At 52.9% G+C, this 13,172-nt stretch overlaps 1 protein-coding gene across 4 annotated transcripts in view; it reads left to right on the forward strand.

Moving 5' to 3' along the window:
• Positions 1-13,172, forward strand: part of AKT2 (AKT serine/threonine kinase 2) — a 52,493-nt gene that overhangs the window by 12,071 nt on the left and 27,250 nt on the right. Inside the window, exon 2 of one of the 4 annotated variants that reach the window (XM_025366643.1) lies at positions 8,356-8,485. The exons of 2 other annotated variants lie outside the window; for them this stretch is intronic. In XM_025366643.1, the coding sequence (XP_025222428.1) occupies positions 8,440-8,485 (46 nt within the window). In that variant the 5' untranslated portion in view covers positions 8,356-8,439. The remainder of the gene's footprint in view (positions 1-8,355; positions 8,486-13,172) is intronic. One more of the 4 variants, XM_025366646.1, reaches the window with a different exon arrangement.

Consider the following 13,172-nt stretch of genomic DNA (forward strand, 5'->3'; position numbering starts at 1 on the left):
TTTTTTTTTTTTTTTTTTTTTTGAGACGGAGTCTTGCTCTGTCCCCCAGGCTGGAGTGTAGTGGCACAGTCTCTGCTTACTCCAACCTCTGCCTCCTGGGTTCAAGCAATTCTCCTGCCTCAGCCTCCTGAGTAGCAGGAATTACAGGCACCCGCCACCACGCCCGACTAATTTTTGTATTTTTAGTAGAGACAGAGTTTCACCATATTGGCCAGGCTGGTCTCAACCTCCTGACCTTGTGATTTGCCCGCCTCGGCCTCCCGAAGTGCTGGGATTACAGGCATGAGCCACCGCGCCCAGCCAATGATGATAATATTTGATACGTGTTTAGCAGTTGCCCTTCCTGGCTCTTTTGGGAGGACTTTATGTGGATTAACTCACTGAACCCTCCCAATAGCCTTAGAGGTATGTGTGGTTATTATCTCTGATATGCAGATGAGGAAACAGAGGTGAAGAAAGGGAACATGACTTGGTGACTTGCCCAGGGTCCCACAGCAGGTGACACAGCCAGGGCTGAAACACTGGCATTTGGTTCCTGAGGCTGCCTTGACTCCTGTACCCACTCTCCTGCCTCTGTTAGTGTGGGTTATTTCCTTTGGATTTCTTTTTTCTATGCGTGTGAGATTTAAACACATACCTCCTCATGCCCTGAAGTCTAAGACAGTGTGTCCTCTAAGGTCCATTATTGATCATACAACTGCTTTTCTGAAAAGAATGCGATAGGTGAGTTTTATCCATGGATTGCGAGGTACATGCCAATCTCAGTGACGTCAGCATGTGAAACAATACACATTGTAGAATTGAGGTGATAGGACATGTGCGTGTGTGTCTCAGAAAAGGCATCTCACCTGAGTTCTGTTGTGCCGCGAGCCTTCGTTAGCGAATGCTGATGGCCTTAGTGTCGGCACAGCGGGGCTGGTTTCTGTGTTTCTGTGCTCAGGATGGCTTGTTGTGTTGCGTGGCCAGACCCTCTTCATGCGCTGGGTGCTGTGCTGAGCCCTTCCCTGTGTGAGCCTGTGATGAAAGCCCTGTCTGTCTGTCCTTGCAGGGACAGGAGGAAACAGAGGCTTGGGAGGCTAGAAAGTGGGCAAGAGAGGACCCCAGTCCAGGTCTGCCTGACTCTGAAGGCTGTGTGGCACGGTGTCGTGGGGGAGCCGGGCCGCCTATACTTCCTGAGATCAGGTCATAGGACAAGTCATTTCACTTCTGTTCCTCAGTTTCCTCATTATCATAGAAACAGTAGGAATGTCTGCCTCAGAGGGTTGCTGTGAGGGTTATATTGGTATGTGCAAAGCACTCAGATGGGCCTGGCACGTGGTATGGGCTATGTGAGCCTTGCTCTTTTTTTTTTTTTTTTTTTTTTGAGACTGAGTCTGGCTCTGTCGCCCAGGCTGGAGTGCGGTGGCCAGATCTCAGCTCACTGCAAGCTCCGCCTCCCGGGTTCACGCCATTCTCCTGCCTCAGCCTCCCGAGTAGCTGGGACCACAGGCACCCGCCACTTCGCCCGGCTAGTTTTTGTATTTTTTAGTAGAGACGGGGTTTCACCGTGTTAGCCAGGATGGTCTCGATCTCCTGACCTCGTGATCCGCCCGTCTCGGCCTCCCAAAGTGCTGGGATTACAGGCTTGAGCCACCGCGCCCGGCCGAGCCTTGCTCTTTTTAGTAGTCATGTTATTAACCAATATTATAGCACCGGACCCCTGTTGTGAGCTTTTAGATTGTTGCCAGGTTTCCCTATTTCAGCAGTACATACTTAGGACAGCGGTCCTCAGCTGGTGGTGGTTTTGTACCCCAGGAGACGTTTGGTGATGACTGAAAACGTGTGATTGTCATAACCAGGGGGAGGGTGTGCTGTTGGCTTTAGACTGGAGACCCAGGATGCTGCCAAACCTCTTGAGGGTGCAGAAGAGTCCCCACATCAGGGATTCTCTCTCCCCAAATGTCACTAGTGCTGAGGCTGAGAATTCCCACCTTAGAACCTTTGTGCCCCGGCACTGGCATTTTCTGCAGGAGAAATTCTTCCAAGCACATGGACATTTTCCACTTTATCAGTTTTACCAGAATGCCCTCACAAGACGCTGGGACCAGTTTGTAGAGTGGTGAATGACTTGTGGCAGATGAGGGAGCTGGTTCCCTCCTGTCTTGCCCCAGGTGCCTTTCTGCTGAGTTCCCATGAGCAGATGCCGCCTGTTACACCACTAGTTCCTGTTGTCTTTGGCTTTTTTTTTTTTTTTTTTTTTAAGACGGAGTCTGGCTTTGTCACCCAGGCTGAAGTGCAGTGGCACAATCTCAGCTCACTGCAACCTCTACCTCCCAGGCTGAAGTCAGCTTCCCACCTCAGCCTCCCAGGTACCTGAGACTACAGGTGCACACCGCCACGCCTGACTACTTTTTATATTTTTATTTTTATTTTTTTGGCAGATACAGGGTTTCACCATGTTACTCAGGCTGGTCTCAAACTCCTGGGCTCAGGGGATCCTTTCGCCTTGGCCTCCCAAAGTGCTGGGATTACAGGTGTGAGCCACCATGCCCGACCAGTGTTTTTTTTTTTTTTTTTTTAGTTTGTTTCTTTGTTTTTTGAGACGCAGTTTTGCTCTGTCTCCCAGGCTGGAGTGTGGTGATGCAGTCATAGCTCACTGCAGCCTCAACCTCCTGGGTTCAAGCAGTCCTCCTAGCTCAGCCTCCCAAGTAGCTGGGACTACAGTGTGCGCCACCACACCTGGGTAATTTTTGTATTTTTTGTAGAGATAAGGTCTTGCTATGTTACCCAGGCTGGTCTTGAACTCCTGGTCTCAAGAGATACTCTTGCCTCAGCCTTTAAAAGTTCTGGGATTACACACGTGAGCCACCACGTCCAGCTTCCTGTTGTCTTTGAATTTATCTCCTGAGCAAGTCTTCCTCTGAGCACTGTGGAAAGGCACAGATTTGAGTGCAGGCGACAGAGGCTCCTGAGGAGGTCGCTGCCACCTCCCCAGTGAGCCTCCGCAACACCAGGAAGGGAGCCCCACCCACCAGCTCCAGCTCCAAGAGACGCAGATCTCTGCTTCCCCACCTGCCTCCCTAGCCCATCTGTGCTGTCTGGCATCAAAACCAGGTCAGTGAGAGGGGGCGAGAGAAAAAGGACTTAGTAAGTGGCAAGGAAAGGAATTGAGCTTATTTTGAGCCTGTTTCGGGCACAGGGCTTCACTCTGTACACGTTCATTCCACAGATACTTATTAAGTACCCACTCTGAGCCGGGCGCGGTGGCTCAAGCCTGTAATCCCAGCACTTTGGGAGGCCGAGACGGGCGGATCACGAGGTCAGGAGATCGAGACCATCCTGGCTAACACAGTGAAACCCCGTCTCTACTAAAAAATACAAAAAACTAGCTGGGCGAGGTGGCGGGCGCCTGTAGTCCCAGCTACTTGGGAGGCTGAGGCAGGAGAATGGCGTGAACCCAGGAGGCGGAGCTTGCAGTGAGCTGAGATCCGGCCACTGCACTCCAGCCTGGGCAAGAGAGCCAGACTCCGCCTCAAAAAAAAAAAAAAAAAAAAAAAATTACCCACTCTGTGCCCAGCACCATACAAAGCTCTGGGGATCCAACTGTGACCAAGGCAGCCAAGGGTCCTGCCTTCGCTGTACTGACGTTCCAGTGCGGGTGGTGGGCAGTTAGCGTAAACAAACACATACGGTAACATCGGTGGTGATAGGTGCTTGGGGAAAATGAAGGGTAAGGGTAAGGGGAGGTAGGGTGGGCATGCTTTGCCTAGGGAGGTTAGGAAGGCTTCTCAAGAAAGGGATGTGAGCAGAGGCTGAAGAGAGTGGGGCGGGGCCCGAGTCTCCACCTGAGGGTGCAGTGTGTACAAGGCCCTGAGGTGGACTGTCCTGGTGTGTCCTGGCAGCTGAGGGAGCCAGGCACTGCTGAAGTGAAGTGCCTTCAGAGAAGCAAAGGGATAGTGCAGGCTGCGTAGGGTCCTGGGGCTGCTTTTACGCTGCACGGCGGTGGGTTCGAGAGGAGGAGGGGTGGGAGCTGACTCCAGTGGTCACAGGGCTCCAGACTGCAGGACGGGCGTGGGCAGAGTGCTGTCTGACTTCTTTCATTCTGTAACGTTCTCTCACCCCTTCTGTGCTGTATTTAGCAACAGTTCAGTCCTTTTCGTTGCTGAGTCGTGTTCTACTGTGGATCTATGTGTTTGTTTATCCATTCTCTCGTGGGTGGACTCCCAGTCTGTTAACCAGTTTGGGGTTACTGTGAGTATTGCCACTGTCAGCATTCTAGTACAAGTCTTTTGTACGTACACTAATTTCTTTGAGAGGAATTGCTAGGTCATGGGGTAGGCATATATTGAGCTTTAATTTTGACTGCTTAACAGTTTTCCACAGTGGTTGAACCATTTTGCAACTCCCACCAATAGTTAGTAAGGGTTCTGGTTCCTCTGCATCCTTGCCAGCACCTGGCCTTGTCAGTTTTTAAAATTCGAGCCATCCCAAGTAGGTGGTTGTAATTTGCATTTCCCTGTAACTAATGAGATTACGTGTGTTTCTTGGTTGTGTGGGTGTCCTCTCCTGTGAGGTGCTCTTGCTCTTTTTACCTTGGCTCCCAGGTGGCTTGCCTTTAGTCAGCAGCTGCAGCTCTGGCCCAGGCCCTCAGAAGACTGATGCCCAGGCACCTTAGGAAGTAGTGAGTGGGGTGGGGCCGTGCAGGGACTCCCCTCGGCAGGGCGTGCTGCGGGGGTTCCACAGGCAAGTCTCTGTCCCCCCGCCTGGTGTCCTCCGTCGGCAGCCCCCCAGTGAGCAGGCCATCTTCTTGGCTGCAGTGGCTGGTATTTCATCACCACAGGACTGCGTCATGAACACCTCAGATGAGGCTCCACCCTCAGTAGGAGGACAGGGAACGATCCAGGCGGGACGCAGGGGATCTTCAACTGCTCCGCCTGCTCTCCCTCCAGCTGTGCTGATTCCTTAGTTGCTGAGATGAGATTGTAAAAAGCAACTCTGTTGATCCCAGCAGCGGCCAGGGCCTCCACTGCTTCTCGGCTGGGAGACCCAAGGTAAACAGCTTCCCTTCTCTGAGCTTCTGTCCTCACCTGGGCATGGTCACCGACTGTCTGATGGGGTGTTGGGAACATTCAGGAGTGACTCCATGGGAGCACCGGCACCCTGCCCAAGGCCACCCAGCTGGCTCTCGGACTCTGGAACCCTGACCACTCTTGGTCACACCTGTCTGCCTTTGCTTCTCTCTGGAGTAACGGCAGCCGTGCGTTTGGCTGTTCACTGGGCACCACGCAGTACGCCGAGTCCTGGGCCCACAGTGGGTGCTTTAGTGCTGCCAGTAGCCCCAGTGCTGCTGCATCATGGGGGTCCTAAGAGTCAATGTCCCTGGGCTGCTGTGGGCCAGCGAGCGGGGAGATGGGACTTGGAGCCCCAGTTCTATTCCCTCCACATCAGCCCTTCCTTTGGACTCTGAGTTCTCCCTCCCAGCGATGTGGGAAGTATTTTGAACTGAGCTTGCATCAGGGAAGGCGTGGTGTAGGTCCGCGTAGGGGATGGGCTTCTCTGAGTCCCAGCCATAGCCCAGAAGGCCATTGGTGTTCTCCCCTGTCCACCTCTCCCTGACTTTCCGCTCACCAGGCCTCCTCCTGCCTCAGGTCCTTGCATTTTGTGTTCCCCTGCTGAAATGCATTTCCTCATGTGTCTACACAGCTCACTCCCTCAGTTAACTCGGGCGTCTGCTCACAAGTCCCCCACACCAAGCTAACATCCTCTTCTTCCCACTCTCCAGCCTCCCCATCACCTGATGATTTGTGTCTCTGTGTATTTTTCTGCCCCTCCCACCAGACTGTGAGCCTCAGGAAGGCAGGGCTGTGTCTCAGTGACATTCTATTGCTGGTACCATCTGGAGCCTAGGATGCACCCCAGAAAAGATTGGTGTCGTGAAGAGAGTCTGGTGGTGTGTCCCTGGCTGTGTCTGTTCCCGGGGTGGGGATCCGTTGTGGGCATTTGGCCTCTTTCTTCCTTTGCTCATTAGATATCAGATGCTTTGCTGGTCCACTGCCTTAGCGTTTATGGGTGTTGGGAGGGTTGCTTCGAGGGTGCACAAAGCGCACACAGTGCAGCCTCTGAGGTGGGAAGCCTTCCTGGAGGAGGCACTGGTTTAGCTGAGACCTCAAGGAAGAGGGAAAAGAATGCCCAGAAGGAGGCCCTGTCCCTGATGGAGGCCAGAGGGAAGTGCTTGAGTGACAGAAGCGTAACACGGAGAGTGGGGTGGGGCGGAGAGGTTGGAGAGGTCAATGTCATGGTCCTTAGCCTTTCCCGAGGGCTTTCTAGGTGCACGTCTCAGCTCATGCACCTAGAACGCAGGGCAGCAGAGGCCAGGTCCTGAAGGGTCTTGGATCCTCAGCTGAGGAGTTTGGCTGTTTTCCTCGTAACACCAGGGAGCCACAAAGGGTTTTGAGCAGGAGAAAGACAGGTTCAGCGTTGAGGATCCCTCTAGCTGCTGAATGTGGGGTGAGTGGGAAGGGAGCAAGAGTGGAGCGTAGGAACTCGGGGATGAGGTGGGGGCAGACCCGACTAGAGCCAGGCTGCCGGCAGGATGGGGAGAGGTGGTCATGTTAGAGGTTGACGCACAGAACAGTGAGAGATATAGAAATATATACATATTTATGTTTTTTGAAACAGGGTCTCATTCTGTCACCCAGCCTGGAGTGCAGTGGTGCCATCAAGGCTCACTGCAGCTTTGACCTCCCAGGCTCAAGTGATCCTCCTGCCTCAGCATCTCGAGTAGCTGACATTTCAGGTGCACACCGCCATGCCTGGCTAATTTTTTAATTTTTAATTTTTTTGTAGAAAAAATTACATAGTGAGACAGGTTCTCACTACGTTGCCCAGGCAGATCTCAAACTCCTGGGCTCAAGGGATTCTCCTGCCTTCCTCCCAAAGTGTTGGGATTATAGGCGTGAGCCACTGTGCCCAGCTGAGATGTGGGGATGTTGAGGATGGAGAGTCTGGCAGTCCTGTGTGTTGGGGTTGTGGGGTGCCGGGCATGTTGCTGGCGAGGGGAGCCCCTTATTGCTGCTCCCAGCCTCACATCATTGCCTTTGCAGCTTGGAGCCCAGAATGTGATTTCTCACCCTCCTGTTTACTTCCCTGTCATTGTCCATCTTGTCTTTCCTCCCGCTTCCTCCCACTTACCTCCCTTCCTTCTGCCTGGGGCCTGGGCAGCCTGCCACTGTCACATGCCAGGCAGTAGCGTGTCCGGCCCACCAGCTCCCCTGGGGCACGAGAGAAAGCTGATGCCCACGGTGTCCCTAGAGCCAGCTGCCACTTCTCTGGGGGCCACCGTAGCTCCCGACCTGCTGTCCGCAAATAACCCCAGGCTGGGAAAGGCAAAGGCGCCTTGGTCTCTGTGGACCCTGGCCAGGCCCCAGGCTCCAGGTAGGGGCCCAGCTGGCGCTGCCTTGCGCCCTCCTCCCCTCTGCCCCGGGAACCTGAGACGAAGCAGTGGCCTCGGCGTCCCTCAGTCTGTCGGTTGCTGGTCCCTGAGGACAGAAGTGGAGGTCTTGGGGTAGGGACCAGGGCCTTGGTCAAGCCCCCGGGACTGGCTTCTAGGCCCCAGACCGTGCATACGCAGTAGGTTGCTTTCTTGTTCAAGATCTTGGGCTGTCTGAGACCTGTCTTTACTCTATCATCTGACTGGGGGAGGGAGGCCGCTGAGGCTTGGGGAGTGGCGTGGGATGGCATGGGGGGACGGGAGTGTGCTTAGTTTGTTGAAGGTGGCAGGTTGGTGGCTTCCTGGTTTGGAAAGAAGGGAGGGGGAGGAGAGAGAGAAAAGAGTGCGTGTGTGTGTGTGTGTGTGTGTGTGTGTAAGATGGGACAGGCAGATGCTGGTGGTTCTGTGTGCGCGTGTGTGCACGTGTGTGTGTGTGTGTGTGTAAGATGGTGAGGGGACAGGCAGATGCTGGTGGCTTTGCACACTCCCTCAGGTGCCCTGGGCTGTCTGATTCATACTGGGTTACCTCAGTGTTGGGCCATAGGAGTGACACGGGGGACAGGGCACGGCTACCTCGATGCTCGCTCAGTCAGGAGTCACTGTGGGTGGAGGGGCCACCTCCCCCCAGCATGAGTGTCCTGAGTTCGGGGTCTGGCCTGCGCTTAGGCCAGGGAGCTCTGCTTCCCCAGATTGGGGTCTCTGGGGACATGGCCACATCTCTCTGCTCAGAATGGATCCCTGAGAGCAGGGCTCCACACCACCCTTGCTGGCCTTACCCTTTGCCGAGTGGGCAGAGCAGCCAGAGGGCCTCAGAGCTCGGTGTCCTCAGGGAAGGGGCTGGTGTGGAATCCCCTCCTACCCTGACCAACTCCTCTCTTGTCTTGCAGACTGTGCCCTGTCCACGGCGCCTCCTGCATGTCCTGCTGCCCTGAGCTGTCCCGAGCTAGGTGACAGCGTGCCACGCTGCCACCATGAACGAGGTGTCTGTCATCAAAGAAGGCTGGCTCCACAAGCGCGGTAAGAGGCCGCTTTTGCCCGCCAGATTGCTTCCTTCTCCCACGCTGGCTCCTCGTGGAAGCTGTGCCCCGAGAGGCAGAGGCAGAGGGTCTTATCAGCCTGAGGAGCCAGCATTCCGCAGCCCCAGACCCACAGCTGCTTATGCCCCTGTTTCATGGACTCCTTCAGCGGTCACCTGGGCAGGAGAGTGGGGATCTGCCTGTGCATGAGTGAGCTCATTCATAGCCCCATTTTATAGATGAAGAAACTGAGGGCCAGAGAGGGGAAGTCACATCACTGAAGTAACACAGTGAGGCAGTATTCAGCATTCATTCAGTTAGCAAGTATTCATTGACTGTGTGCTGTGCCAGGTAGCCCTGGGCCCCAGGACACAGTGGTCCTCTGATGGAGCTTACGTTCCAGTGGGGGTGGGGCAGACAGTAAATAAGTAGACATGGAATGTTGAGGTGGCGAGTGCTGGGGTGAAAAGTGGGAACTGTGAGTGAGGGCAGTGGGCTGGGGGCGGGGGGGCATGGAGAGGCTGCCCTGAGGAAAGGGCAGTGATCAGAGGCCTGGAGCCTGGAGGAGGTGAGGCACTGGCTGGGCAAGGGTGTCCCAGGGAGAGGGACAGCAAGGACGGAGGCTCCCAGGTGGGGATGTGCCTGGTGTTTTCTGGTAACAGCGTGGCTGGAGCAGTGTGAGCGAGGGCGAGCTGGGGGAGGCAAGCAGGGGAGCAACGCAGGGTCCAGCCATGTCACGCCTGCAGGCCATGGAAAAGGACCTTGGCTTTGGCACTCCAGACAAGAGCAACCCTGTGATGTCGTGAGCCGATGCATGATCTAATCCATTTGTACTAGTGGGAAGCTGAGGTCCCCTTTTAGTGAAGTTAGGACAGGAAAGAGACCCTTTTTGACCCCAGGGCTGTTTGTCCCCAAGTGGCTGCCAAGCAAGACTGGGAGGCAGATGGGGAGAAGTGCCACGTGCTGAGAGATGACTTTGTCCCGGGCCAGCTTCCATGGGCCTCCCGCTGGGAGGAAGGGCCCCAGGTGTGGGGGTGGCTGCCCTGTGAGCACTTGCATTCATTCAGCAAACACGAGCTGAGCAGCGCCTGTGGGCCAGGCACCGTTCTAGGTTCCAGGGTCCAGCAGTGAGCCAAACAGGCAAACAGCCCATCCTCGTGTTGGTATCTTGGGTGCTGATGGGGAGGCAGACAGCTCACAGGCAGACAAGCGTGTCACACGGTGGCGCGAGCCATGGAGGAAAAACAAGCAACGTGAGGATGGGAGGGCCTGAGGCAGACAGGGTGGCTAGAGGGGGCTTCGCTGAGAAGGGGGCATCTGAATAAAGGCCTGAAGGAAGTCGGGGAGTGAGCCTCACAGTTATGCCAGAGGTGACAGCCAGTGAGTCCTGAGTAAGTGATCTTGTTCAGAGAGGAGCAGGAGGCTGACGGCGCTGGCGCCACGGGCATCGGGAAGAGCCGTGCATCCTGCACTGTACCAGCCTGCAGACAGGGAGCAGCGATGAGGGATGGAGGCCCCTCCCTGGGAGCAGTCTCCGCACCTGACTGAGCAGAGGAGATTGGTCTCCTGCTGCTCTTTCTGGACAGAGATGGCTTTCAAGGTCCCTTGGCCTAGTCCCCCAGCGTGAGCCTGGAGTTTGGGGTTGTCGATGGAGCTTCCTGAGCCTTGGCAGCTATCAAGGTTCTAACCTTGGTTCGCTGCTTCCTCTTGCTGTAACTGTGGGCAAGCCATGTCACCTCACTGAGCCTTGGTTTCACATCCGTAAAGTGGGTTAACGAGCCAGACCTCTGATGTCATCAGCTCTACGAGGGTAGGCATTTTCATGGGGCTTCTTCACAGTGGTATCCCCAGCACATCTAAAAATGGTGGGCATATAGTAGACACTCAGTAAATGGTTGAATGAATGTTTGGCATGGTGAGTGGGTGGTATGCTAGTACACAGGGTCATGGGCTCCTGTCCCGTGGCCTGCGCGTGCGGAGGCTGTGGCTCACTAGGCTGGACTGTGAGAGCCTTGGGATGGGTGCGGAACTGTCGGAGGGGCAGGGGTTACTGATGGCATTACATGAGTCTTGGCCTCTTTGGGTCTTGAGTGTCCCCATTCATGTTACAAGGGGCCAGGTGACCCAGCCACAGGCCTGCTCTGTCATCTGGGATGGCCTAACTCTGACACACCTGTCTCAGGTTTGTACCCTACACACACGCATGTGCACACCTGCACTCTTTGGCCTTTTCAGTGCCCATCTTTCTGAGTAGCAGCTGGCAGAGGTGGGCAAGCTGAGGTGGGCCCTGGGGTGTCCGGCCTTGGGGTGATATATTCTATTCACTTTTTGAAGAAGGAGCTGCACCATTTTATATTCCCACCAGCAGTCCATGAGGGTGTCAGTTTATATCCTTGCCAACACTTGTTTTTTTTCATTACAGCCATCCTTGGGCATGTAAAGTTGTACCTCATTGTGTGTGTGTGTGTGTTTTCTTTTTTCGAGACAGAGTCTTGCTCTGTCTTCCAGGCTGGAGTGCAGTGGCGCGATCTCAGCTCACTGTAACCTCCGCCTCCTGGGTTCAAACAATTCTCAGGCCGCAGCCTCCCAAGCACTGGGACTATAGGTGTGCACCACCATGCCCGGCTAACTTTTGTATTTTCAGTAGAGATGGGATTTGACCGTGTTGACCAGGCTGGTCGTGAACTGTTGGCCTCAAGTGATCTGCCTGCCTCGACCTCCGTAAGTGCTGGGATTACAGGTGTAAGCCACCACGCCTGGCCTTCATCGTGATTTTGATTTATGTTTGCCGGATGACTAATGATGCTGAACATCTTTTCATCTCTCTGTTGACCATTTGTGTATCTTTGGAGGAATGTCTATTTGAGTCCTTTGCTCATTTTAAAATCAGGCTGTTTATCTTTTTGTTGTTGGCATTGTAAGAGTTCTTTATGTATTCTGGTTAATAGACCCTTATTAGATTTCCAGGTATTTCCACCCCTTCTGTAGGATATCTTTTTACTTTCCTGACAGTGTCCTTTCATGCACAAAGGTTTTTAATTTTGATGAGTTCACTTTAAGTTTTTCTTTTGTTGCTTGTGCATTTGGTGTCATCTAAGAATTCATTGCCAAATTTAAAGTAATGAGATTTACTCATATGTATTCTTAGATGTTTTTTGTAGTTTTAGCTCTTAGATTCAGGTCAATTCGTTTTGAGTTTATTTTTGTATATGGTTTGTAGTAGGGGTCCAACTCCATTCTTCTGAATGTGGATATCCAGTTGCTTCAGTTTCTTCATCTGCAGAATAGGGATAAGATTGTGAGGATAGGCTACTCTGGGCACATTACCTATGGGTCACTGTTCCCTGCTCCGCAAGGAACAGTATTTAAATTAACAAAAAATATTGTAAGGATATTTTTTCTTCTAGGTTTCTTTTCTTTCGTTTTGAAAAAATATAGTCTCTTTGTTGAAGAAACTATTCTTTTCCATTGAATGATCTTGGCACCTGTGTTGAAAATCAATTGAGTATAGATATTTGGCTTTATTTTTTGGCTCTGAATTCTCTTCCATTGGTCTGTATGGCTGTCCTTATACTGCACTGTTTTGATTACTGTAGCTTTGTATAGTAAATTTGAAATTGGAAAGTATTTAACTTTATTCTTCTTTTTCAGTATTATTTTGGCTCTTTGAGGCCTTTTGAAATTCCATGTGAATGTGAGGATTGACTTTTCTATTTCTGAAAAAAGAAAAAGCCTGTTGGAATTTGGATAGGGTTGGCATTGAATCTGTATATTTCTTTGGGTAGTATTGCCATCTTAACAATATTGTCTTCTCATCCATGAACGTAGGCTATCTTTACATTTATGTAGATCTCTAATTTCTTTTTCTTTTTCTTTTTTTTTGAGACGGAGTCTTGCTCTGTGCCCCAGGCTGGAGTGCAGTGGCGCCATCTCAGCTCACCGCAAGCTCCGCCCCTCCGGGTTCACGCCATTCTCCTGCCTCAGCCTCCCGAGTAGCTGGGACTATAGGCGCCCGCCACCTCGCCCGGCTAATTTTCTTGTATTTTTAGTAGAGACGGGGTTTCTTTCTTTCTTTCTTTCTTTTTTTTTTTGAGACGGAGTCTCGCTCTGTCGCCCAGGCTGGAGTGCAGTGGCCAGATCTCAGCTCACGGAAAGCTCCGCCTCCCGGGTTCACACCATTCTCCTGCCTCAGCCTCCCGAATAACTGGGACTACAGGCGCCCGCCACCTCGCCTGGCTAGTTTTTTGTGTTTTTTAGTAGAGACGGGATTTCACCATGTTAGCCAGGATGGTCTCGATCTCCTGACCTCGTGATCCACCCGTCTCGGCCTCCCAAAGTGCTGGGATTACAGGCTTGAGCCACCGCGCCTGGCCCTGAGACAGGGTTTCACCGTGTTAGCCAGGATGGTCTCGATCTCCTGACCTCGTGATCCGCCCGTCTCGGTCTAATTTCTTTAAACAGTGTTTTTTAGTATACAAGCCCTTCACCACCTTGGTTAAGTGTTTTTTTTTGGAGGCTTTTGTAAATTAATATTATTATTATTTTTTAAGAGCTAGGGTCTTGTTCTGTCACCAGGTTGGACTGCAGTGGCACCATCATGGCTTGAGTTTCTTGGGCTCAGGTGATTCTCCCATTTCAGCCTCCCGAGTAGCTGGGACTTCAGGCACACGCCACCACTCCTGGCTAAT

Source organism: Theropithecus gelada, chromosome 19 (assembly GCF_003255815.1).
Source record: "Theropithecus gelada isolate Dixy chromosome 19, Tgel_1.0, whole genome shotgun sequence".
NCBI classification, from domain to species: domain Eukaryota; kingdom Metazoa; phylum Chordata; class Mammalia; order Primates; family Cercopithecidae; genus Theropithecus; species Theropithecus gelada.